Source organism: Lissotriton vulgaris, chromosome 3_1 (assembly GCF_964263255.1).
Source record: "Lissotriton vulgaris chromosome 3_1, aLisVul1.2, whole genome shotgun sequence".
NCBI classification, from domain to species: Eukaryota; Metazoa; Chordata; class Amphibia; order Caudata; family Salamandridae; genus Lissotriton; species Lissotriton vulgaris.
Window position 1 is genome coordinate 1,237,277,810 of NC_141689.1, and position 27,703 is coordinate 1,237,305,512.

At 44.4% G+C, this 27,703-nt stretch overlaps 1 protein-coding gene across 1 annotated transcript in view; it reads left to right on the forward strand.

Annotated features, from left to right (window-relative positions):
* Nucleotides 1-27,703, forward strand: part of MBOAT4 (membrane bound ghrelin O-acyltransferase MBOAT4) — a 99,852-nt gene that overhangs the window by 28,640 nt on the left and 43,509 nt on the right. Inside the window, exon 2 of the mRNA XM_086963674.1 lies at nucleotides 5,789-5,997. Within this exon, the coding sequence (XP_086819800.1) occupies nucleotides 5,789-5,997 (209 nt within the window). The remainder of the gene's footprint in view (nucleotides 1-5,788; nucleotides 5,998-27,703) is intronic.

A 27,703-nucleotide genomic window follows, 5' to 3' on the forward strand; every position in this document is an offset into this window, starting at 1 on the left:
AGGCTATGACTTGCTGCTCCCACTGAATACTGCAACTGTTGGAATGCATGCTTTAAAACCATCCAGCAGATATATTTAAGGCAACATAGTTCTTAAGATTTTATCTCAAGCTTTATAGTTGTTTTCTGGATAATTTTGTCCAACTAAACTAAATAATAATAAATGTAGCCCCCTAATGTTAGCAGGCTTGCTTATTAGCCCAGTGAAAATTGATGACAGGGAATATATTGGAAATGTAGATGAAATGCCATAGGGCCACCAAGAAACAGTTCTGTGGTTGACCTGTTAGAGTTACACATCAGAACCAGTAAGCAGCCTTTCAGAAGTAAAATAAGTAGGGGCATAAGGGCAGGATTCCCATGAGAAAGGAATACATGAAAGATAAGAGATGCAAATTAGGGTGCAGGCCTGGAGCAGGAATTCCTAAATGTTTGCCCCAGGTCATAGAGAGGAGGTGTGCAGCAGTAGGAGTTTGGGACACTTGAGATGGGTGGAAACTCTTGGCTCACGAAACGGAGCTTTTAGCACATCAAGCATGGCTTGTGCCAAAGATGGTACCCCATGAGATACAGATTCCTAGTAAATATTTCAGAAAACCTTGCAAAACTCTAGTTCAGATCATCAGTCATGTGAACGCCATTCATTTATGACTGGAGCATTAAGTAATGGTGGCAGAAGGGCTTTTGAGAGGCTGTTTACAGAAAATACAAAGGTGGGGAGTTGGCTGCTACAAAATGCCATAGTAGTGTTGTTGCAGGGATTCTGCGGAGTGACAGAACTATGTTTGGGGCCATAGAACCTTAGTTGGCAGGGACTGAGTCATCCTACCACCTTAGTACCCATGAGCCCGGAACCGGCTATCTATAGTGTCTCAATTGCCCTCCTACTCACTCACAGAAGAACAAGTGATTCGACACACCTGAACACAACACTCCTGATCCTCACAGGAATCGCGGCACCAGGACACACTCTTTCGCTCTCCCCCTTGTACTTGTCCACAATAAAATCAGACAGAGACACAAGAAAAGTTTAAAATATTTATTTTAACTATTGTTCTCTAGTATGCAGTATAAGTGCCACAATAAGATAAGTAAGAAGATGCCTAACACAAATACGGTCAGCAGTAAGTAATCCATAAATCATAAAAGAAGCTGTCATGATTTAAGATAGGACAAAATATAGTGGCAGCCAGTAAATCTCAATCACTGCACCACCTAAAGTATTCACAAGTATATTACAAACATCAGACTTGCCCTCCTCAAATGGCCAGCTGCCAGATGGTCATAACTTATACAAATGAATAAAAGGATGAGAGGCAATAAAAAGCAAAGTTAGATTCCATATAATAATCATGACATATATGACAAGTCTAGTTATGCTTCAAAGTTCCTTTAATTCTTTTTCTTGAAAATCAGATAGATGTATGCAACCAACGTGTTTCACCTAAACATGGGCTTCTTCAGGGCAGATCGATTTTTGAGATGGCTGTAGTGTGTATATAGCCTGGAGCACTCCTGCCGACGTTCTACATCTTTTGTTCACCACTGGTGTGTACCGGAAAGTCCCCAACATTATATATGGTACAAATTATTCTAAAATTCACGATTAATTCAAGGTAGTCCTTAGTTCCAATTTGTAAATTAAAATGCCTCTCATTCTGTTATTCACATGATTTAACAGAGTAGACTAATCCCCCTCCCCTTCTACAGAAGCAAAGTGATAATATATCAGAAGATCTCTGGGTGTTTGCAGTGGACCCCGTTCCTTAGCATTAACAGATGAAAGTTCTACATCTCAGGTGTAGTCGCGATCTCTTCTCTGAAAAATCTCTCTCCAGGTGCTTAAGTGTGTATTTGCATGTCTGTGCATACCTATATGACAAAGAGTGCATTCTTTCGAACAACAGCTGCATTTGTGTGTTTTGTCTAGGTGCTAGAGCGTGACCAAAATAGAAGAACTAGGGGCATTGTTGTTTGACCTTGTCTATGGTGTTCAGACTAAATCCCAAGAAAGAACAGAACGCAAAAACAACAGTTCTATGTGAAAGTACAGCGTGGCACAAAGCAAAATACGTTTGTATAGTAATGTGCGCAAAGCAGAGTGCAGACTGCAACATGCCCATGCTAACATAAGGTAAACAACAGTGGGCCTGTATGGGACAAATGACAGTGTCCCAGAGGGTTGGTAGTGCATGAGATGAGTAGGATAAAGCAGAACAGAATTTGTTTGGTCTCGAGGAAATATGAAGGTGGTGCCACTTCGCTGTCCACATGGCAGTAGTACAAGCCAAGAATGAGTCTTATGTGTTCAAGCATTACTTTTCCAATCATGGGCTGCATGCTCCCAGGACAGTACTGGTTGAGTGGTGAAATGATGTTGATTGATCCCGATCAAGTGGGAAGTGAAGACATGCATACCATAGCTGAAAGTTGTGTAAGCTACAAGAATTCATCTAATTAAGAAAATTAAGTATAATTTAGAAATAAAGAACAAGTGCCCAGCATCCTATGTGGCCGTTTTCAATCTGCCTTACCAGGAGGGTCTGACAGAGGATGTTTTGCCAGCTTGCTCAACAGAGAATCATTAATTTCCTGGTGGGGTCTGTGCATGTTGTTGGTCAAATTTTACAAAACCTGAAGGGGGGAAAGGTAACATCCCTACTTCGACCTCCCCAATCAATAACTGCAGCACATACAAAGGAGTAGGGAAGTGTATAAAAATATATGAAAAAGTGGTGGCACATGCTCAGTGTGCAAAAACTCCCTCACACACAAAATTGTGACATGCTTCATCATAGGGCGTGCTACTAACACTCCCGCGCAGACCAACACCTGGGGTGGAGCAAAAGAGAAGGGGAAACAATACACACAATGAAATTTGGGATCACCAAAGAAAAGTGCAGCCAGTGAAAATTAAACCTAGCTCGGATGTATACCCCCTCAATCGTTTTTATTCTGGGGCCATCCAGCTAGGTTTAAAAACGTGAAGGATGGGAGTGAATGGATAGAATTAAGATTCCTTCACCCCCCCTTACTGCCAAGGTGTCAACATGTTTCTGCTGTATGAGTTGTGCCCACAGTGACGGGTCACTCCGGCATTCATCAAGACTCTTCGGATCTGAAAAAAAAGGAACCCTCTAATCGTACCTCTGGTATCTGTGGAATATCATCCTTTCAAATCAGGGATACCCTATTCAAACAAAAGTTCCTTAATAGTTTTTCCTTAAACGGATCACTAGAAATAGCGAGGTGTGGGGAGTGACCCCCTGTAGTCAAACTTACGTCAATGTGGGTGCACTTCCTGGATATTTTCCAGCTATCGCCGTGTAGGTGGATGTTGTTGGTCAACCATGGCCCAGTTGTGTGTGATTCCCAGAGTCTGTGGAGGCATGGTGGAATCTACCTGTCTTTAGTATCCCTTGAGTTTTCCAGGAGGCCCCACGGAAGAGCCCGCCAATTAGCATGAATGACCAGATATATCTGGAATAAGGTCACTGCCTTCTAAGGACCTTTACCTGAGATCTGGATCTCAGTGCCAGGGCTAGAAACTGGCATTGAAGGGAAACAGAGCAAAGGATAAAGAGATGGATTCAAGTAAACACCACTGACCCAGGCCGATGGCACTTGTTGCACACACCAGTAGGCAGAACAGCTGACAACAGAAGGTGTTAGAATAATTCGGTGGTTCCATGGAGATAATAGCAGCAGATTTGTACCCCCAAAGTGAGCCTCATGGTAAGATGTTGAGGATATCATGATATGGGATTTGAAAATCAAAGGGTTCCACACCTGAATGGTTGCTGAAGGCTCTTTTCGTTTCATAACTAACCGTCAATACCCATGACTAGGTAGTAGTGACATCAGCAGTCATTAAATGCTATCCATTGATTCTATTAAGTGCTATGAAATAACATTGTGCCTAGGTTTCACGCGCTGTCGAAGACTTTTGTAAAGACCCAACTAAGACACTGTGATCCTGAAGTTGAAACAGCCTAAGGGAAAGACATTTGTCTCTCAATGGGCTAGCCAGTCATATTTTTTAATTATAAGTACCAGTCATTCAACTTACTAAATATACTAATAAAATGTAACGAAGTGGCATGCATAATAATTGGCCTGGGATAATATCATATGCCACTTGAGATTTGAAGGATGGTGGGGTGCAGAGTTAGATATATTATTGTTAAAATAAGAATGAATTGGAGACTTTGAGACAATGCCCCTTACTAATTTCTGGACGTCTACAAGATAATGTGTCTATAAAAACAATTCTGCCTAGTCTTCAGTTTATAAATTGTAGGGACACAAAGTGTTTCTTAGGAGCCACCGAAGGCCGGGGTTGCTAAAAACCAAGCCTGCCTAGTCTTGATTACACCTCATGCCTCTTTCTTCCCAGTAGTAGCAGCCGTGCGGGCGTATTGGCGGGCGGGGTGGATGCTGGAGAGGGACGAGGGATGACGCAGAGGTGGGGGGTGGGAGGGGAAAAGGATATCAAACATTTAAAAAGAAAAAGAAAACAAACTTACATTCCGCCTGCCGCCTAATGCTTTTCTCCGTGTCCTCTTCTCGATGCAGCACAGGCTCCCAGCCTCCTCTGCGGCCAATCCTGGCGCTGCTTTCATGTTAGAAAGCAGCGCCAGGATTGGCCTGAGCGCTAGGACTTTGAGCTCCCAGAGAGATTGGGAGTCAGTGCTTTGCTGTCTCTCACCCAGCAACACAGCTGGGTTGGAAACAGCTCAGTGCGCATGTGGGTTTGGCCGGCCTGAGATGGCGGCCAAACCAACATGTGCACTATAGCAGTGCTGCCCACCACTCCATCTCCTAACTGACCCGCGATGACCCCAGCCCCAGGACACAGCACTTACAAGTTGAAAAATAAAACGATAATAAACTTGTTTTATTTTTCTACTTTTGAGGGTGGTTGGGGTGGGGGGGGGGGGCGCTCCTACACCTTAGCTGTGGAGCCAACACTCTTTCTTCCACCACCCTAACTTTCCCCTCTCTTTATTTCGTTCCTGCAGATTCTTTTCATCCATGCTTTTTAACTTTGTCACAGGTTCAACTTTCCCCTCTCTTTAGTTCATTCCTGCAGATTCTTTTCATCCATGCTTTTAACTTTGTCACAGGTTCAACTTTCCCCTCTCTTTAGTTCATTCCTGCAGATTCTTTTCATCCATGCTTTTAACTTTGTCACCGGTTCAACTTTCCCCTCTCTTAAGTTCATTCCTGCAGATTCTTTTTATCCATGCTTTTAACTTTGTCACAGATTCTTTTGCTTCCTCTTTCTCGCTCCCTGTTTGCCTTTCTTTCTTTTGCTCTGGTCAAGGTCTAATGATCAAAAATAACTCCTGCTCCCCCAAAACGAGTCCAGATCTTTTGACTGGGTGTGAATGTTTGATTGATTCAGATGCTCCGTCCATCACCACCCCCTTTTGTACCCCCCCAAAAACGAGTGCCAGTGTCCACCACCCGCGAACACTGGCACAAATTAAGCATTGATTCTACCCTCGTTTCTCCTGTCCAGTGAAGCCTCAACAGATATTTTGTGAACCAATGACAGACATTCCATAGTATCCCTCGCAGATGGCACAAAGAAAATGACTGTGGAACTGGGCAGCAGGGGCCCTGGCTATTTGTTTTGGGCTGAGGCATACCAGACACCTTTGTGCACCTAAAATGGTTTCCTTGGAGGCGATGGTACAAGTGAGAAAACACATAATGCGTCTTATCTCGCCCTGCCCCTGCTGTGGTCACAGCCCTCCCGCTTCGATATGTGTTCTTCTTTAAAGGGACTCGAAATGCAGCAGACATCTGTTGTGTGGGAGAGTCTGTTGGTGCAGGGTTGTTGTTGTCTCCTGCCTGCTGGGATGATGTTACTGCTGGAGTGGAAGGGCCTCTTCTCCATGCACCCCGTGGCTGTATTTCAGCTTGCTGCGTTCCCGTTTGCTGCTTTGTACAGCAGCCTCTGCTCACTGGGATATCTGTCTCCCAATGCCAGGTATGCTTCTGAGAACACCTTTCTTTCTGGTGATTCATGCCTGAAATCTGCAGTCAGTGCTTCATTTCTAAAAAATAAATAAATGCAGCGGCGAAACGAGGTTTATGAGGCCGCTGCCAAATACTAATGCAGCCTGGTCATGAACCCACGTCATGCCTCTTCCTCCACTCTCCACTTCCTTTCTCTCACTCCGCATGTTCTTTTTCATCTATTTTCGCCCTTTGTCACGGTTTACCTATCTTTCCACTTTCCATCCCTTCGCCCTTCTCTACCTTCCTTTCTCATGCTTCGGGATAAAGTCTGATCTTGAAAACCAAGTTCTGGTCACCAAAAATGAGTGCAGGGGCCCACTACCGACACACAATAATATCAATAAATGTTCGCCTAGCTTGTACTGCGAGGCCCAGATCAGCATTGTCTGCCCCAATGAAACGTTATAGACCATATCCAGCAGGTCTTTATTTTTGTTTCAGTTTTGGCGCTTATTGGCCCCGTTGAATTGTTAAGGGTTTGGTCTGTCTGGGTTATGCCTATGCTTTGCAAATGTGAAATTTTAGTTATGGATATTCTAAGCATTGGCAAACTGTTGAAAAAAAGGGCTGGATTGAGTATCAAAAATGTTAAATGGGAATGTATTCACAAAATCACCAGATTGTCAAGGTAAGTAGATACGGATTTGAGTTAAGAATGGTAAAATATATACACACCTACATCTACTTTCCATGATGCAATAGAGGTAATGACTACAATGTTTGTGTACGTTGACCATATTTTGACTGTGATATATGGCTATAATAAAGAGATCTGCTGGCAAGGCTTCTGGCCCAGACGGGGTTCCTATAGATGTTTTTAGACAAAACCCAACATTCTGGGCCCCCTGGCTTAGAAATGTGTTTCGTGCCGCAATTATAAGGGAAATTCCAAGCTCCTGGAAGAAATTCACAATTGACCCTATTTTTAAAATGAGCGATAGAAAGCAACTGACATGTTACCTGATCTCCTTTCTAGATGCTTCTGTCAAGATTCTAGGACTGGTAAACCTCCAAAAATTGGAAGACTGGGTGGAGTAAAGAAGTTTTTTTCCTGAAGCACCGTACTGCTTTCATCCAGGCCTGGGGACATTCGAACAGTCCCTTAGCTTGCTCTTGCTCATTGGAAAGTACGTTAAAGCTAAGGGAGTTTCACTACACATGGCTTTCATGGTCACCCCACTGCTTTGGATCTGGTGGACAGTAGCAAGTTATAGGACATGATGAGTGGGGCAGGGGTTGAAGTCCCCTTAATAGAACTCCTTCACTGGGACACGACTGCACAAGTTTGCTATGGCCAATATGGAGAACGCACCCCCCCCCCCCCCCTTAAAATCAACCAGGTGGTTAGACAGGACTGTAACTAGACCCTTTTTTTGTTTCTTTTTCATATTTATTCTCTATACCAACTGTTGATGGCCAGTGAGAAGGACTCTGCACTGGTGTGACCAACCTGTGCCCAACCTTCTTTACCAGGATGAAGCGGTGCTTATTTCTTGCACTGATAATGGGTTACAGTCATTACTTGTTTCCTTCAAAGGATTTGTGGGGGAGTTGAAATTAAAGGTTAACCATCAGAAATCGTATATCATGGTTTGCGGGCCAAAGAATAATACACGCTCACGTAGATTTAATATTGGAGAGACCCCATCACTAACGCCCCAACATATAATTATCATTGAGTTTTGATGGATCCCAGTGTCAAGTGGGATAAGCTATTGTCCCAGAGGGTTCTTAAAACTGCAGAGGCAGTGGACGCTATTTTTAAATTTGCCAGGAAGCTCGGCCAAAAGCCTATTAAAGAATTAGTGTCATTATATAATGACAAGTGCCTTTCCCTGTGCACATATGAAGCTGGTGTTTGGGGTTTTACAGACCTGTGGTGTCTGCAAACTATTGAAAACAATTCCTGGGTAGGCTGTTAGCGGTTCCAACGAGCACCCCAAATTTTATAACCCATACTGAAGCAGGTCTGCATATATGACTGACCTGATACAAATTAAACCGCTACTACTCTGGTTAAAGGTCTGGAGATCTCCCCATACTAAATTTTCATGACAAGTTCACAAGTTCATGTAGACTGCGTCAAACTAGACCACAAGTGATGTTATTTCTTGGTAAACATACATTAAAATAATATTTATAGAACTTGGCGCTCCTAATCTATTTCACTTCCCAAATTAAATTGACAATGCCTCAAAGGCCATGGTAAAAACTCTCTTTTATAACCGTAGGCCACATAGTAGAATAATCAAGATTCAGGCGATGGACACAGTCCCCCATTAAATAAACATTAACACTATCGAATGACTGAACCCTATCTATTATATATCCCTAATCCAGAACATAGATTTGATTAAATTCGTTTTAGATTGAGCACAATTCATGTCCTGGCTGCTTTTCCAAAGCAGAGCACCTGGTTTGCTATTTTTCCCTGCTGTCCCTGGGACAATTTTACTCAGCAATCCATTACTCATTGTATGTTTTTCTGTCGCTTTTATATCATACCCAGAGTTCAGATTTTACGTCCATACTGTGTGCAAATAATCTTAGATCCTGCGGATTAAGCTTTTGATTTTTACAGTATCTGGATTCAGAGCTCAAATGTCATGCAGTCACTAATTAGGTACGGATAGCATTGAGAATTGGAAAGGATATGAATGTTTTGACTTTGCCAGTCTTTTAGCCTTACTTTTCAGGCCTCATTGGAATAATGTTTGTAATGTTTTTTTAAGCTGAGTGCTTATCTGATGCAATGGTTTGCCACATATTAACAGTTTTTTAAATACATTTATTGTTAAGCCTTATATGTCTTCAACTGTTGCACATATGTCTAGCATCTTAAGCACTCGAAAACTTTATGTATTTTAAAATGTGTTTAATTATTGTATGTCTGTCTGTTTATGGTTATATAGCAGTATAAAAGTATTTTGACTGACTGATAAAGTAACATCCAGTCCAGCTTTGATATTCAAAGTTTTGCCAGCAAGATCTCAAATTTTGAAATTTAGCTTGATGTTCTGATGATAACAACTCCCATATATATTGATAAATTCACTGAAAAACCCAAAGGTTACAGGGATGTTATAGTTAGGTTCAGATTTTACACACGCAAATCCATAGAAATTCAGCAGTTATAGTTAAATGAGCTAACTATAACTTACACCCCTGCAATGCACTGCTTATGATCTCACATATTACATCACTCATGACTTGGTCAGTGACATCACTGATGATATCTCAAATGACATCACTGAATTCATCATCCAGTGAGATTAGGTGTTTTGTTTAAGTTTCTGACACTGAAAGATATATACTGGGTAACTGCATACATTAAATTACTGTTCTTTCTGTACTACCAATGAGTGTTAGTATTTCTAACATATAAAATCTGAACTATAATCCCGTTTTTTAAGTGGATGTACTATTTGAGTAAATTAGCCTCTGCGCTGACATGTCCTTTGCTGGTCTATGTGTATGGTAGTGCTTTGCAACTGTCTAAGATGTTCATTGAGATTTCACTCCATAGTGATGGCTAAGTATAGTTTTACACCATTCTGACCACATTGCTTAGACCCCTCTCCTTTGTGATTAATGAGTGTGGCAGTAGTTTGCAATAAATTCAGCTGTTCACTAAGATCTCTCTCTAGGGTGATAGCTCAGTGTAGTAGTGTTTTGCAACATGCCGACCTCTCTGCTGACACCTTTTATCAGGATGAAGAATAATTGTACTAGGGGTTTGTGACACAGTGGCTTGTCCGCTAGGACCTCTCTACTGGGTGTGTGCTGTAGTGGTTTGTGTAAAACTGACTTCTGCACTAAAACCTCTTTCCAAGGTGACAAATGATGTTGTTGTGGTTTGCGATAGACTAGCCTGTATGGTTAGACGTCTTACTTTAGTCATTAGTGTTTAGAGTAGTGGTTTAGAAGAGACAGGACTATCTGCTGAGAGCTCTCTCCTGGGTGATAAGTGAGTTTAGTTGTTGATAATGTTACAGTGACCTCTCTGCAGTATGTCTCTCACCTATATCTTTTTCTTATTTAAAAAAATAATAATATTATTTTATTAAGTATATTGAAGTTTACTTTGCTGGATGATGTCATCAGTGATGTCACTGACCATGTAATGAGTGATGTAACATGTGAGGTCATAAGCAGTGCATTGCAGGGCGTAAGTTATAGTTAGCCCAGGTAACTATAACTGCCGAATTTCTGTGGTTTTGTATGTGTAAAATCTGAACCTAACTTTAACATCCCCAAAACCTTTTTTTTTCTGTGAATTTCCAAGGTTTTTCAATTCCTTTGCCTAACTATACCATCCCGGGAACCTTTTTTTTCTGTTAATTTGTAAGGTTTTTGAATGATTTTTTCTAAACTATAACGTCCCTGTAACCTGTCACACATCCAAGTTGTTTTGCTCCTAAATCATACATGAATGGACTGCTGTGGGATGACCTGTCTGCGTGCCTTGTATGTTATGACTACTGTTCAGTGATAAAGTCTGTAGCAATGTTGATTGTCTATATACTATCAGGTCAGCGTTCTACATGTTGTTTGATGTATGTATAAAAACAATCCAAAGAAGCTTTAAAACAAAAAAAATTAAATCTTAGAAGAACAACACAGTTCAGTAACCAACTAAGTGGCCTATGCAAGAAATACCATAAAGGGACCTGTAGAGCTGTTCAAAGCTGCCAACCTACTGAAAACCATAAATAGTGTGCCTGTCTCTCACGCTTCCTCATTCATCACACTGCTAAGCACTGCGTCCCCTAACACGATAACCGCACCTTGGTGGCCCTCAAACATGACATGGAAACTCTTCTCACATAGGATCAAAACAAATACAACACCCCTCTAGCCACACACCCTATGTGGTGCAGAGTGCTACCCATTTAGGCAAGTGATTCAGTATCCCACATAAGGATAGTAAGCACTATATAAATGTTGCAATACAATACAATACAAGAGGGACTAGGTAAGAAAAAAAGGCAAGAACAATAGGGGCAGTAATTGCGTTCACAGTGGGAAGTGCCTGCAGTGAGCAGTGCCGATGGAAACTTCCTAATAACATTTTTGTGCCCTGGAAGCTTTATCCAAATTAAGCACTCAAGAGGGGAAATGTGAAAGAGAATTTGGCATGGGACAGGTGTACAGAGGCAGTCTAAGAGTACCAAGAGGGCTAGGAGGCAGAATGGGACATAGGATATGAGAAACAGGCAGAGGAGAGCACCATGCCGAAGAATGGGATATGCAGGGGTGTACTGAATAGAACAAATTCGGGGGAGAAAGGGACATGCGGAAGCACTATCGGATCACTACAGTGCCGGGATGGGGAGATAGTACATGTGCCAACATTTGGATGTGTTATGCATCGATTACAAGGCAAGAAGCATTCATTTCGGCCATAATGCTCCAATTAATCACAAGATGGACCACATTAAAAACATTCTCCACTTCTCATATAATTCATATAAGTCATGATTTTATTCATGTTGCAAGATAGCAGAGCAGCCATTTTCAAGACATGTATCAAACCCCCGTCCATGCAGAGCAATGGAAACCCTTATTTGGCAAAGCAAGTATAGGTGAACGATCTAACAATTCCTTCCTTTTAGTAGTTTCTTCTAAGATACTGAAGTAATGGTTTCTGCCTATTGACACTAAACCACTATGACAACATTGATCTGTGGGACAGTGAAGTGAGACATAAAAGAGCACCACTTTGGTTGCATGAAGAAACACAATACTGTGATTAAAAAAATCAACCTTTTGGTTAAGCCTATTGGTCTGACCGTGGCACGCCGGAATGGTGGCTAATTTTTTATTGCAACCAAAAGCCACAAAAATAAAAATAAAGAAAACAAGCATTTGCAATGCAATAGGTCTCGCATTAGGAAAGTTTGAGCTATTGGTTTTGTAAATGACACATTTTTTATTAATGTTTTGGTTTTGAAAATAGTGAATTTAATAGCTTTGTCATTTACAATGCCAATAGTTTTAACTTTTGCAAATGTGACAAATATAGCATTTGTAATGCAATATGTGTTGTATTTACGTGACTTAGATGTATTGATATTACAAATAGCAATAGCGTTAAACATTTTTAAAATTAATACTTAGATAAAAGTTATTGTAATTTATAATGACAATAGCTTAAACTTTTGTAAATAACTTTTGTGAAGATTCTGTTCATTGTATTTTATTGTGATGAAAATCCAGGAACAGAAGTGAAATATTAACATCTTTTTGTGACATTTGTAAAAAAGCTTGAAACATTGAGAGAACATATTTGAACCAGTTGTTGTTGAATGGTTGCACAGATTGAGGCTGTGGTGGCACTGAGTGATGTTTTGGGGGAGACAAGTGATGCTGTGGCGTTCAGTGATGCTGTGGTAGCGCATAGTGATGTTGTGGTGCCCCTCAGTGATACTGTGGGGGTGCTGAGTGGTACTGTGGTGATGCGATAGATAGAGTGAGTGGGATAGATAGAGGGAGGGCGATAGATAGATAGAAGGAGGGTGATAGAAAGATAGAGTGAGGGTGATAGATAGATAGATTGAGGGCGATAGAGTGAGCACGATAGATAGACAGATAGAGTGAGGGCGATAGATAGATAGACAGATAGAGTGTATTTATGTTGCATTGAGTAGAGTGTAATTATGTGGCGTGTAATTATGTGGCACTTAGCAGTGAACAATTCGGCAGTCCTGGTTCTCGGGGACTTAAACTATTGGCCGAACGACCCTGCTGAGGATGCAAGATCTAAGGAGTTCACAGCCCTGCTTATTAGTCTCAACTTCCTTCCCCAGCTTGCTACGCCTACCCATATCCAAGGTCATCAACTTGACCAAATATGGACCCTTAATATCCCAACCAACTCCCCCACCATTTCGCCTTGTCCCTGGTCAGATCACTCCCTTATTTCTTTTGCACTGGGCCTTGGACGGCCCCCCAAACCTCCCTTGCCCAAAAACACCTGGGTCAGAAAGTGGGACAAGGCCGACCTTCCCGGTGTCTGCTCTTCCCTTGCTGCATCTAGCCCTGAGATTAGTGATCTATCCCCTCCTACTCAGCTCACATCCATCAACAACTGGTTGCTAAAGGCGTGCAACAGCATTGTTCCCCTCAAGAGAGTGATCATTAAACGCGCCCACGCTGCCAACAGATGGTTCACTCCCTTCCTTAGGGAGAAGAAGTTGGTGGCGCGCAGAGCAGAACGAGCGTGGCGGCGCACCTACTGCCCCCTCCTTAAAGCAAATTATTGCCTGGTACTCAATGAATACAAAAGGGACATATTAAAAGCAAAAACTGAGTATTTCTCTGGTAGAATCCTGGCAGCGGAAAATCAATCCAAGGAAATATTCGCTACAGTACACGAGCTCGCTGCTTCTGACAGGGTGATTTCTAAAATCCCCCCGCCTCAATCACTCTGTAACTCCCTTAACTCCTTCTTTATTGAGAAGGTAGCTCTCATTAAGGCCAACATCCCTCCTTCACTCCCAACATCGACCACTGTTCACCCGCTCCCCTCTGCTCCACTCCTCACTCAGCTTCCCCCCTTGACACGAGAAACCCTCCTCCCCTTACTGGTCCGGGTAAAATCGGGTTCACCTCAGGACATCGGCCCGGCATTTGCCCTGAAAGAGATCTTTTCTAGCTGCTACTCCCCTCCACTCACATTAATCAATCATTCCCTCAAAACTGGCATTGTCCCGAACGCCCACAAATCAGCAGTTATTATTCCGATCCTGAAAAAGGCAGGCGCCGATCCATACCTGCCGGCTAACTACCGACCCATTTCCCTTCTCCCTTACCTGGCGAAGGTCTCAGAGGCTCATGTTACCGGGACTCTGAGCTCCTTTGTGGAGTCCACTGGCTGCCTTTCCTCTCGTCAGGCGGGCTTTCGCCCGCTGCACTCAACCGAGAAGGTGGTAGTTTCGGTGATGTACAAACTGAGGGAGGACATTGACATCTGCCTCCCCTAGGCCCTGGTCCTGTTAGACCTGTCCACCGCGTTCGACACGGTGGATCATGACATTCTGTTGACCCGTGTCGAGGTGGCGGGCATTGGGGGTACGGCCCATGCCTGGCTCCGGTCCTTTTTAACGGACAGGGAGCAGGCCGTCCATCTGGCCGACTTTGCTGCCCCTCCTCGGAGAGTGACTTGCGGCGTTCCCCAGGGCTCCTCCTTGTCTCCCCTGTTATTTAATTTATACATCTCACCCCTCATTTTTTCTTTACAGCAGATGGAGGTCTTGGTGTTCAATTACGCCGACGACCTCCAACTTATCTTCAACCTTTCCCACTCCCCCACTTCTGACCAGAATTTCCAGAAGGTGATGCTTTTCATCCAAGATTGGATGAACTGCAACCACCTCAAACTGAACCCCGACAAAACCGAACTGGTTTTGACTGGGGGTGGTTGTAGTCCTTGGTCCCCTTCCTTCTGGCCCCACTCACTTGGTCCCCCTCCCCTCCCGGTTCCTAAGGTCAAAACCCTGGGCATCTTTATCAACTCCCAGCTTTCCCTTCACACGCAGGTTAACTCAGTGGTGTCTTCCTGTTTCTTTTCCCTCCGCACCATTCGTAAGGTTTCCCGTTTTTTTTCTGTTCCCGCCCTTGAGCTCATTCTCATGGCCATGGTGCTATCGCTCCTTGACTATGGGAATGTGGTCTATAATGGCGCCCCAGACTACCTGATCCGCCGGCTTCAACTGATACAAAATCAGGCTGCCCGCCTGATTTATAGTCTCCCCAAATTTCACCATGCCACCCCTCTGTTGCAGTCTCTGCACTGGTTACCGGTGAAGGAGAGGGCTCTTTTCAAGTTGGGCTGCATCACTTATCAGGCTAGGTCGGGGACTGCCCCCGCTTTCCTTTGTGAAGCTATTTCATCTTATCTTCCGGCAAGAGAGCTCCGCTCCTCTCACCAGGCTCTTTTGTCAGTCCCCCGCTTCAGGAAGCAGAAGTCCGGGGGGGGCGAGATTTGCGGTTCTAGCTCCATCTTTTTGGAACTCGCTTCCTCTTGCCCTCAGAGCTTCAACCTCCTATCTCGAATTCCGTAAACACCTCAAGACCTTCCTGTTTTCCAGATCCCCAGCAGTCTAGCTTCCCTCTCTGCCTCTACTGGTTCACCGCCGTCTAGCGCCATGAAACCGTCCCGGTATAAGTGCGCTTAAATATTTTAAAATTCAAATTCAAAATTCAAATATGGGGAGTATATGTTGTATTCAATAGAGTGTAGTTATGTGGCACTGAGTGATATTTGGAGTGTATATTGCATTGAGTGCAGTGTAAATATGTGGGGTGTAATTATGTGGCACTGAGTGGTATTGTGTAGAGTGCATGTTGTATTCAGTACAGTGTAATTGTGTGGCATGTAATTATGTGGCACTGAGTGGTATTTGGTAGTATATGTTGCATTGAGTGCAGTGTAATTATTTGGCGTGTTATTATGTGACACTCAGTGGTATTTGGAGTGTATGTTACATTGAGTGCAACGTAATTATGTGGCGTGTAATTATGTGGCACTGAGTGGTATTTGGAGTGTATGTTACATTGAGTGCAACGTAATTATGTGGTGTGTAAATATGTGTCACTCAGTGGTATTTGGAGTGTATGTTGCATTGAGTGCAGTGTAATTATGTGGTGTGTAATTATGTGGTACTGAGTGGTATTTGGAGTGTATGTTGCATTGAGTGCAGTGTAAATATATGGTGTGTAATTATGTGGCACTGAGTGGTATTTGGAGTGTATGTTGCATTGAGTGCAGTGTAATTATGTGAGGTTGTTTGTGGGGTTGTGTGTGTGTAGGGGGGTGTGGCGGGGTGTGTGGGTGTGTGTGTGTGGGTGTGTGGGGGGGGGGGGGTGTGGGGGTATGTGTGGGGGGTGTCTGTGTGTGGGGGGTTGTGTGTGTGTGGGGGGTTGTGGGTCATTCTCTCAAGAAAAACCAGAAAGGACCTGGCCTGGCAGTTCGGGCTGGACTGTCCCATTGGGAGCAGGGCCAAAACTGATTTGCATAAGGCTGGGTTTAAACTGGAATGGTATGGGGAACGAAAGAACGATTGATAAAGGCCCAGATCTCTGTACTGGGGTGAATGTATGACATTGTTCTGCAATCTGCCCATCAACTGTTCTTTCAGAACTTTTATTTTGGTGCCTGGGCTTATTTTTTGTGATAGGCCGACCCTGTCTTCAGTCTGTTCTTTGCTCACAGTCGCTGTCGTTCTATCCCTCTACAGTACATAGGGACTGCCATTCTGATGTTTAAATGGCTAGCTGAGGGTCTATCATTCAGTCCCTCCACTACTTTGGCAGAGCTTTTTAGTGTTAATATTTAATCCCTCCTTTTGTAGGCTGAGGGTTCTTGCTATTCAGGCTGCACCCGCTATGGCAGAGGGCTTCTGGGAATCCACTATTTTCTCCCTCTGTGACAACGAATAAAGGATGGACTGAAGGGGCTTTGTGTGGCCATAAGAAGAAGGGGAGAACGGCCCTGCGGAGGTCACATGCACGCACAGCACCGTACCCCACCCTTAGAAAGAAAGGCAATGGAAATGTGGGTAGACCAGAGAGAACGACAAAGGGCATTTTTTGCCCCCCTTCGCTTCCACGGTGCACTGACTGCAGTTGTGAATGTGCAAACAACTGGCTTCAGTGTACCGCAGTGAAACAACTGAACACATACCTCCTCTGAATGAACACTTTACAAGTAATGCTCATGCAATGCGGGTGGTGATCCACTTTAACACTGTTCACTTATCTTTTAACACTAGTGTTAACTGCGTGCACGTTTACCGCCCTGTTCAGAGCTTCCTTTCATAGCAGCAATGTCTTCTTGCACAAGGGGCTAAAGCTTAAACTGCGAGTCTCCTGACAGGAACCTCACAACAGTGCCCCTCTCCCTTGTCACTCTGTATTTATTAAAGCCGCTATCTGACCGCCAATAGCCCCCGCTCACGTACTCTTCTGTGTGCACCAGCATCACTTGATCTCCCTCTTAGTAAGACCATGCTATAGCGTGTGACCCTCGTCCATGTTGTTTATACATGTCTGAGTAACTTAGGAAACTGATCCTCGGAGGCAAAGGCTGCCTGAAACTAACAGCTCACCTCCAGGAGAGACTATTATGCAACACGTGGAAGCAGGGCCGGTCCTAGAACTTCTGGGGCCCCGGGCGAAAGGGAAGATGTGAGGCCCCTCTAATTTTCATGTAAAATCCAGTCGCGGCCAGCATGACTCGCGGGTAGGAGGTCTTGCAGGGGTTCGCGCGGAGGATAATTTAAAAATAAAATAAACTTACCTTCCCAGGTCTCGCGTCATCTCTGCTCCTGACCTGCTCTCTTTCTTTCCTGCCTCTGGCAGGAAAAGGAAGCAGGCAGCCTCCATCTCCTAAGCCAATGAGAACGCTGCAATGGCAGCATTGTGATTGGTTGGGCCGCCGACCAGCCAGGCGCCTATGGGGAGGACATTTTTTCCATGTAGGGTGCATTGGTGCCTACATGGAGAAAGGCCAGAGTGTGCATGACTGTTTGGTCGATCCCGGAGGGCCGACCAACAGTCAGGGCTTTATCAGGGGGCAAGGCAATCCTCCCCTGCCCTAAAGCAGACCCGCCCGCCCCCAACCAAACCCTTCTGCTTTCTCGCAGTGCGAGTAGCAGAAACATAAAATGGTAGTTTTAGCATTTTGTGTTTCAGCTTCTCACACTGCGAGAAGCAGTGGGGCAACGCACCTCCGCCCTAGTGGAGGAGCCGCCCTTGGTAACATCACAAGAAGTGGCATCACAGAAAGTGACATCGAAGGACTATTGATCTTATTTGGCAACCCTGAAGAGACCTAACATCGATATCAGTAACATGGACAAAAAGATAAATATACAAATGAAATAAGTCCATATATTTTAAAACTGTATTAAATGGATTACATTTGTCACATTGGATGGAAAAGCTAGGTGCAGGTCTCACAAAGATGTATATTATTTACTCCTCAACTGATTGTTTCCAGATGAGTGCATGATACAATTTCCAGTTCTGCTCCATAAAGGGGGGAGATCCTGTGAGGTAATGATAGCGCTGGGATGCCTGAGGGTAGCCTTGCGCTTAACAAGAATTAATAATAATAATAATGAGGGACGGGATCATTCAAAATATAAAATGACACAAGAGAAAACCTCTCACACCATGGATATAATTTCAAATTTCAAAAGGCTCCCTTATCTTTCTGTGCCATTATTGTGCTACCTTAGGATGACATTAATACTTTGTAATTTGTTTTAACATAAATCCTCTCTCTAACCAGTATCTCCATACACATGCTAAGAGACGTAGGACAATCTTTTTTTGTGTGTAGGCTCTTTACTCGCCAGAATTATGTTAAGTGTAAAACACAACACATATAATAAAAAACATAAGGCCCAAGGGAGAGAATAACATTTGGACATCACAGAACAGGATCATGGCTGCAAGGTGTAGGAGAGCAGGCCTGCCGTCGTGCAAGCAAGGCAAATTGTGACTCCACACTACCCTCTAGTCACTGACTGAGCAGTAAAATACATCCATAATTTGGGTGCATTGGACAGATAACCCCAAAAGACCATGGTCCCATTGCATTTTCTACACTATTGATAGCTAGGCCCTTCAGATGTCGCCTCTTGCCCTAAGCATGGCATTCATGAATCTGTGCTGCCTCTCAGCATTGGACGATGACAGTGAGGCCTAGGGGAGGGTGGGCCTTCTGTGAGCTGCACAGCTGTACTGGATCATGGCTCTGCGGTGCAAGGGAGAAGGAACTAGTGAACTAGTAATGTTGCCATGGACCGTGATGCAAGAAAGAGCTCTGGTGCCACTGCACCTGCTGCACTATTGTTAACTACACCCCCTGAGAGAGGACCCCTGGGCCTCATAGCCATGTTCCAGTGCTGCTTATCTCATAGGAGGGTGCCTCCTCTTGTGAGTGTCCAACCATGGTTGTGATGCCCATGGGAGGGAGGGCCTCTCGCAGGCCTCACAGGTCTGTAAAATGGCTGTGAGGCCCATGAAAGAGAGGGCTGTAGCACACCAGTGGTGCCATGGTGCAAAGGGAAAGCATCTCTCACCCTCGTCCACTGGCTGCACAGTACAGTAAAGCCATAATATGGAAAGATTGAGGTCGTAATATGCCCGAGCCTGGTGCCACGCCACCTGCTGCACTACCGATTGCTATTCCTGTTAGAGACACATGCACAGGGCCAGGGTCCAGCACTGTAAGAAAAATTTTAATGGACCCAGGGGTGGGGGCCCACACAAGGAGCGCCCCTCTCGTGTGCCTCTCATACATGGTGTAGCATTGAAAGGATTAGGATAGACCCATAGGCCTATCAGCACTGAACCATGGCTATGAGGCCCAGGGGTGAGGGGCCCCCTGCAAGGCCTTTCAGTGCTACACCATGGCTTCAAGGTGTGGACCCCCTCACCATGAGCCTGAGCTGTAAGGCCCAGGGGAGGATGGTTCCATCCACTTGCATGCACAAAGTTACAGGCCTAAACGCAAACTACAACAAATTGCCAAAAAAGGCTTAGCACGGGGGAAAGGCCTAGCCGCAAAGGGAGTTAAGGACCTTGTACCCCCCAAGAAATCACATTAGCCAGTGCTTGAACATTGGTGATGGAGTCCAAGCTCTAGCCTAAGATTTTGTACTGGGATAGCAGAGCTTAGGCTACAAACTTTTTGTAAAATCTTCCCTTTGTATACATTTCAAATAGGCCAATTAAAAATGGGCATATACTCAAGGGAATACCTTGGGGTAGGCAACATTTTTATTTTATATATTTGCATTCGATATTTAAAGTGTTTTTCTCTCCATAGATTTTTTTTTTTTTTTTTAAAGTTGTAAAACGTAGCCTATGGCTTAAACTACTAGACACGGTACTGCCCAAATAGACATCATTTTTCACAATCAAGTTTTTCATGACTACTAATTAAAAGGTAACACTTTTTCCCCTCAAAGCTTTGGGGACGCGTAACATTCATGCACAACTGAAATGAGGAGTAGAACACTATGAACTCTCCACCAGTGGAGCCTGCAAAACACTTAACATTTTTAACTGACCTGACTCACAGCCCCTGGACTGAGAGAGCTCTTTGGAACGCAGAGATTGAAAGCTATTTACATCTAAATTACGGAAGGTGCTCCTGACCCTGCATGGTGCGTGCCCCCCTCGTGTGCTACAACAACACCTTCCATTCAGCCACTGACCAGCATCTCTTTCGCAGCTCATCAGCATCTGTGAGAGTTGCTTATCTTCATAAATTGTTTTACCACTGTCAGGCCCCCCCCCCCAAATGCGTGCTAATTGGCACTGGAGTGGGAAGTGGACGGCATCCCCAATTACAAATGCAGACGGGCCTCGCGCTAACATGTGGGCTGCACGGCCCAGGGGAAAAGGGCCCCCCTCCCTGGGGGTTAACAGTCATTGCCCAGTGCTACGAGGCACAGGGGAGGGGGCCTCTTCCCCATTTCCTACAAATGCCTGCGAAGCCCAGGGGAGAGGCAGCCCTTCCCTGGGCCTCACGGCGGCCCGTGGGGAAACACTTTTGCGAGGCCCCCTGTTGATGGGCTGAGCTCGGGGCCCTGGGCAGCCGCCCATGCTGCCCATGCCTAGCGCCGGCCCTGCGTGGAAGCCTTAAAATAGAATGAAAGTGGTTCAGGCAAAAGTATGGTTTGATTGGCTGTAGGCTTCAGCTCTCCGAGTATCCCGCTTCAATGCTGCCTTTTCCTGTCTGGGGCAGGGCCGCTGTTGATTTTAAGACATTTACTTCCGGCCCTACAAGGTAAAGTCGAAGTAGTGATTGTCGACATCCCATCCAACCACAGCCTCCTGAGGCTATGTGAAGGGGCGTGGTGTGAGGAGACCCTATGCAAAAAGGAGCTTGCCTACAGCCCTGGGTCTCTCGTGACTCATTCAGAACATGATTACATTGGGAATCTACGTCACCTAGAGCACTTGTTTACTGTGTAGGGCACACAAAGGGGCTGGTGAAAGCGATAGCTTCTTTGTACCTGCAGTGTCGCGAGAGCACGAGGAACGTCAGCAGCAGTCAATTGTTCATGGGGTACACAGCCTTCGTTAGCAGCAAAAGCCAAGGCGCAAAGCAAGATACACTTGCTAGAACCTTTTTATGACAGCAAGGCTTTAAACACCGTTTAGGGGAACATTTCAGAAAAACCAAGCACATGCCGCTAGGAAACGTAAGATATATGGAAGTTATAGCATGTACTGCAGGTTGCACGATCTTAAAATTACTAGCTGTGGTCTCTCTTGTGAAATTAATTCACTATGGCAGAACTACAAATAACATGTAGCGCACTGTTTTCTCGACGCCCGTTTATACCTGCAGAAATACAAAACACGTGCTGCTAGGAAACGTAAGATATATGGAAGTTATAGCATGTACTGCAGGTTGCACAATCTTAAAATTACTAGCTGTGGTCTCTCTTGTGAAATTAATTCACTATGGCAGAACTATAAATAACATGTAGCGCACTGTTTTCTCAACGCCCGTTTATACCTGCAGAAATACAAAACAAGTTAGCATTAGTGAAGTACGGTGGAGACTCCTTTTACATATACGGGAGGCGTTAGCGCGAATGAGACGAAGCAGTACTGTGGCAAACAAACAGCTACGAGAGTTAACAAATAGAACAAGAATGATTACCGTGCTGTGAGGGTAAGCTGAAGGTTTCACTCTTGAGCCTCTCGAGGGCCGCTTCCGCCTGTTTACTATTCCATGTTGGTAGTAATCTGAGCTCCTCTTGAACCCAGTTGGAAGTCAGGCAGGCCCGCCCGGGACGTGGGCGGGGCCTTGATCCAAGCCGGAAGAGGCCGGCGTGAGCTGTGATGTAGGGCTCCCATGCTCGAGGGAGAGCCCCGCGGTGGCAGCCACCTGATGGAGGAGAGGCCCGGGTCCCAGGAGGGGGCCCGGGTGAATCAAGGAAGGTGGCCGAGGCCGCCAACGGCAGTGCAGGGCTCCCAGGAGTCCAGGCAAGCCCCGCAGGAGAAGTGCTGCCGCCACAGAGGGAGTCCCCGGAGAGCAGCCCGGTAAGGTCAGAAGGGCTGGGAGGCTCCATAGGTGCTCCGTTAGTGCCGACCGCGGCACAATTGCGTGAGGTGTTGCAAAAGAAAGTACAGTAAATCTAGTAGATAGCAAGCGCCAGCTCGACAGCTTTAACAATGAAAGTGAAACTGCATGCTGGCCAGGAGCGAGACCTAAAAAGCTGATTAAGATGTAGAAGGCACTGGAAACAAAAGAGGTGATCTAGGGTTGGGAGAGCTAGGGTAGGGGAGTAGAGAAATAAATGTATATACTACCATGGAGTGTTAAAACCAAAAGTAACAAGAGCTCACCTCAAGCTCGACAGCGAAAGCCCAGGCTCCACAGCGAAAGCGAAACTGACACCGCACACACAGCAAGCAGCCAGCAGTGCGCTCCCGCGGACAAAACTGACACTGGAAAAGCGCACGTCCGACTCGTGTCTACATTCCCAGAAACGGACACCAATAGTTGTCGAGCAGACAGCAAGCAATGCTTCGCATTGCTTGCACATCTGGGCTCGACCTAAAAGAATATTAAATGGATTTGAATTACTGTAACTTGAAGCCATAGTTTAAACACACGAGTAAAACTAGAAGAAATACAAAAGAATTAAGAATGGAAAGAAAAAGAACAGTGCCGAAGTATTAGCCCATAAGCCCTAACACTGATGTTCACTTCTTTGTTGGCGGATGAACACATGTGATCAGTTAAAATGCCATCACTTAGTGCAAGAGAGCCAATGGCTAAAGTTTACTCACCCTTTGTCCCTTGCAGTATGCTTTGGTGGGCAGAAGCAAAATGTGAACACCAGTTGATTAGACTAATGGATGAAGAGGGCTGACCAGAAACCCTGCCTGTATATTTGTATGTTCGGTGTTTATGCATTTTTTTACATGAGGCTAATGACACAGCCAAGCGGTCTAAAAACCAAATCTAAAAAGAAAGAAAAATATATATGGGTCCACAAACACTTGAAAACCCACTGAAAACGAAATCATGTGTATAATACGTTTACAAAGCATTTGCACACTACACTTTAAAGGTATGGTGCATGCTCCATACAGAGTCGAATTGAGACAGAAAATAGGCCTGGGCAACAATATAAAAGTGGCCCCCATTAGCCAATCAGGCAGCAAAAAAATGGCCCAAAGTCTTCAAATCAGGACAGTTGTGAACTTCTAAAGGCCTACTTCATAGGTGTTCTGCAAGGTGTGGGAGGTTCCCTCTATTTGTCCTTGCTGAAGGCAATATTTCTGACAACAACAGGGCCATCAACAGTAAAAAATAAAAACCAGTCCATCAGACTATAAAATAGTAACACAAACAGCCAAAAAACAAGCGCTGGTAATAGCTCTCACATTTACAAGTGCCAGGTGACCGTTTGGTTTTGCCAGTGCTTTTTAAAGATGCTATTTAGCGTGGGCAAAAACACAAACAAAATAGTACTGGCATTGGCTTCTGTTCAGTTGATTTTGCCAATGCTTGTTTTGTCATGGGTTTTCTCAAACTTTATTGTTGGGGGAGCTGCCAGGCCCTCGCCAAACATTGAAGAAAAATGTGTCTTAAAGCTAAAATATTTTGAGGTCTCAAAAAGCAAACATTGCTATACTGGTTCCTGGCACTCAAGAGAGCAACTTTGTGTAAGGATGTGCGCCTCGTAAACAACCAGAATGTTGTCACTCCCAGTGAAGTTAGCCAATGTCTGTAGGCAGACTCACTGCCCATGCTGTATGCTATAGTGAGAAGAAGAAATCTGAATGGCACAACAAAAATCCAACGGATGAAGGGGGCTGGCTGAAAGCCCCTACAAGTAAGAATATTATAAATATAATTTTAGTAACATCAAAAGGTCTTAATCTGATGCCAGAACTAAAATAGCTTGTTGTTGATGGCTGATGCTGAACAGCATTGGCAAAAACATACATAACAACAAAACAAAAAACATAAATGGCCTGCCCTACTTTTCTTGTGAAATGTTGTGCACGCATATCTAAGCATGTATCACCACCCAATTTGGGGAGGGGGGACATGTAAGCAAGCCGTCATTGAAGCATAAAACCTAATAGTCACAAGATTGAATCCCAGTTTTACAAAATATATACTCATCTTCGACAAAATAGTTTTTCAAGTGCAACTTATTAAAATAATAATCAGATGCAATTCGGAACTTGACTGTTTTCACCTTAATGATGTTAATACATAACGCCACTAGAGCCAGTCTCTAACCTAGTCAAGTCAAGTCAAGTCATAGAATTTATATAGCGCACTACATACCCAGAGGGTTTCAAGGCGCTTAGGAAGGGGGGGAGGGTTATTTGTCAAAAATCCACGTTTTAAGCTGTTTTCTGAACGCTAGATGATTCTGGGTGAGGCGAAGGTAAGCGGGGAGTGAGTTCCATGTTCTGGCGGCCAGGTATGAAAAGGATCTGCCTCCCATGGTGGTCTTGTTGATGCGAGGTACAGTGGCGAGGGCTTGGCTGGAAGATCGAAGTTGGCGGGAGGGGGTGTAGAAGGACAGTCGAGAGTTGAGGCAATCTGGTCCGATGTCGTAGAGTGATTTGTGTGCGTGGGTGAGCAGACGGAAAGTAATCCTCTTATTGACGGGTAGCCAATGGAGGTCTTTAAGGTGACCAGAGATGTGTTCGTTGCGTGGGATGTCTAATATGAGCCTGGCTGAGGCGTTTTGGATTCGTTGTAGTTTCTTCTGGAGTTTAGCGGTGGTACCTGCGTAGAGGGTGTTTCCGTAGTCCAGTCGGCTCGTGACCAGGGCATGGGTGACTGTTTTCCTTGTTTCGGTGGGGATCCAGCGAAATGTTTTTCTGAGCATGCGAAGAATGTTAAAGCAGGAAGAGGATACGGCGCTGACTTGTCTGTTCATAGAGAGTGAAGAATCCAGGATGACGCCAAGGTTCCGTGCGTGGTCTGTCGGGATGGGTGCATTTCCGAGGGCTTCCGGCCACCAGGAGTCGTCCCATGCAGAGGGAGATTTACCTAAGATGAGGACTTCTGTTTTGTCTGAGTTTAGTTTTAGACGGCTTTGTTTCATCCATTCGGCAACTTCTTTCATTCCTTCGTGTAGGTTAGTTTTGGCGGTGCTGGGGTCATTGGTGAGAGAAAGGATCAGTTGAGTGTCATCCGCGTAAGAGATGATGTTGAGGTTGTGTTGGCGGGCGATGGCCGCGAGGGGGCTCATGTATACGTTGAAGAGGGTGGGGCTGAGTGAGGATCCTTGTGGTACGCCGCAGATGATTTCAGAGGCCTCGGACTTGAATGGTGGGAGGCGGACTCTTTGGGTTCTTCCGGTGAGGAACGAGGTGATCCATTCCAATGCCTTTCCTTGGATTCCGATGTTTCTGAGGCGTTGTAAAAGGGTGCTGTGGCAGACTGTGTCGAAGGCTGCAGAGAGGTCGAGGAGGATGAGGGCGACTGTGTCACCATTGTCCAGTAGAGTTCGAATGTCGTCTGTTGCTGCGATGAGGGCGGTCTCAGTGCTGTGTTTGGCTCGGAAGCCAGATTGTGAGGGGTCGAGTGATTTGTTGGCTTCGAGGAAGGCGGCGAGCTGGTTGTTGACGGCTTTCTCGATGACTTTGGCCGGGAATGGGAGAAGCGAGATGGGGCGGTAGTTTTTGAGTTCGGTGGGGTCTGCTGTTGGTTTTTTCAGAAGGGCGGTGAGTTCAGCGTGTTTCCAGTCTTCTGGGAAGGTAGCGGAGTTGAAGGAGCAGTTGATGACGTCTCGGAGGTGCGGAGCTATGACGGAGTCTGCTTTGTTGAAGATGTGGTGAGGGCATGGGTCTGTGGGGGATCCAGAGTGGATGGAATTCATCAGGCGGATGGTGTCCTCAGTGGAGATTGGGTTCCAGGCGTTAAGGGTGTTAACGAGGGGAAGATGGTCAGCTGATGGTAGGGTGGGTTGGCGTCCGGGTTGGTTGTCAAAGCTGTTGTGGATGTCAGCAATCTTGTTGTGGAAAAAAGATATCAATATCAATCCAACATGCTACTCTGCTTCCAAACTCATTACTGCCAGTTTGGAAGCAGAGTAGCATGTTGGATTGATATTTCTCTCTGTATAGATAAAGAATTACAGGAAATAGATACGATTTGGGAGCAGCTGTTGTTTAAAAGCGTCTGCATCAATTATGACTTTTTTCGATTTTAAGATAATTGACTGACACCACTGATTTGTCCCACACGTCACATACATTTGAAGCTTCTATCACAATATAAGATTTGAAGTAACGTCTCTGTACATCAGTTCCTGTGAAACAACTCCACACCACAATTAAGAGCCAAAATACCAAGTCCAAGTCCTGAAGAGAATCCGGGATTTGTTAGGGATTCAGAAATGCATTGGCTTTGAGTATGGGGGACTGTTGATGGGCTGTGTCATGAGGAATGTTAAATATTATTTCCCTCAGCAGCTTCTGACAACACCCACCAGTAGGTTAGGTATCCCCATCCTCTCACTGGCAGGACAGGAAACATGTGTGTCGAAAATGAGTAACGGTCCGTCTGGTGTTAAATATGAATGCAGGACTGGTTTAATTTCAGGCTGGCACATATGAGTTATTGATGTTTTTCTTGTGACTCCTGATTTGTTGTTATTATTTGTTTGCAAAAACAATCAATATATTATTATTTTTTCTCACACATTTTATTGCACTATGTAAAGGTTGTATATAGTTCTATTTCAAATGTTTTTGAATTGTGCCATTTACTAATGTGGTGTTTCTTTGAAAATACATGCTCTATTGATTTATGAATGTCTTTGCTGAAATATCAAAAATAAGCGAAATAAAGCTTAAAAGCTTTGGAATTGAAGGTCTAAGGTTTATCACAACTCTAATCAAAATACCCCAGACATTCTGTTTGCTTATTTCAAGCCTTCCAAGAAAGCACCGTAAATTCAAAGGGAATGATAAAAAACTATAGGATTCATGCACTTCTATTACTAACACTAAGTACTTTCAGAACCCAAGGGCGCACGAACAAATGTCTCAACAAGGCAGAGATACTTTTTAACTACCATACCAAAAGGAACTGCTGTACATGAACACTCTGAATACTAAAGGTTCCCTTTTAAGTATGACCTAGCTGTCGTGTTTCAACCAAGAGCATTATTGTTTTAATTGAACAATAGCATTGTAACGTTCATTCGATTTTTCCTCTTTAATCCTTCTAATGAATGGAATGGTCTCAGATGATTCTGCATGGATAATAATAAAACTTGACTTGATTACAATCACCACCAAAAAATCAAGTTATCATCTGCATATTCAATTAACTTGGAAGCTGTATATTTCCAAATATTGTCAGTTTGAGTTGGTCCATATAGATTAACTATTGTAACAGAAATGTTATCAGCTATCTGTTAATCATCTGCCTTCAGTATCATTTTCTTGTAAATGAACACAATATGTTGTTTTTGAGAACAAAGAGTAACCACACAATTTGTGTTTTTGGAGAAAAGTGAAGAGAAAGCATTCCCACCCAATCGCTTTGTCATTTCTTAGCTTCTTTCTATTTTCAGAGGATTCTTGTAATCGTGCAATATTAACATTAAGTTTAGACAAGTGATCTAGGATTCTTTGTCTCTTAATAGAAT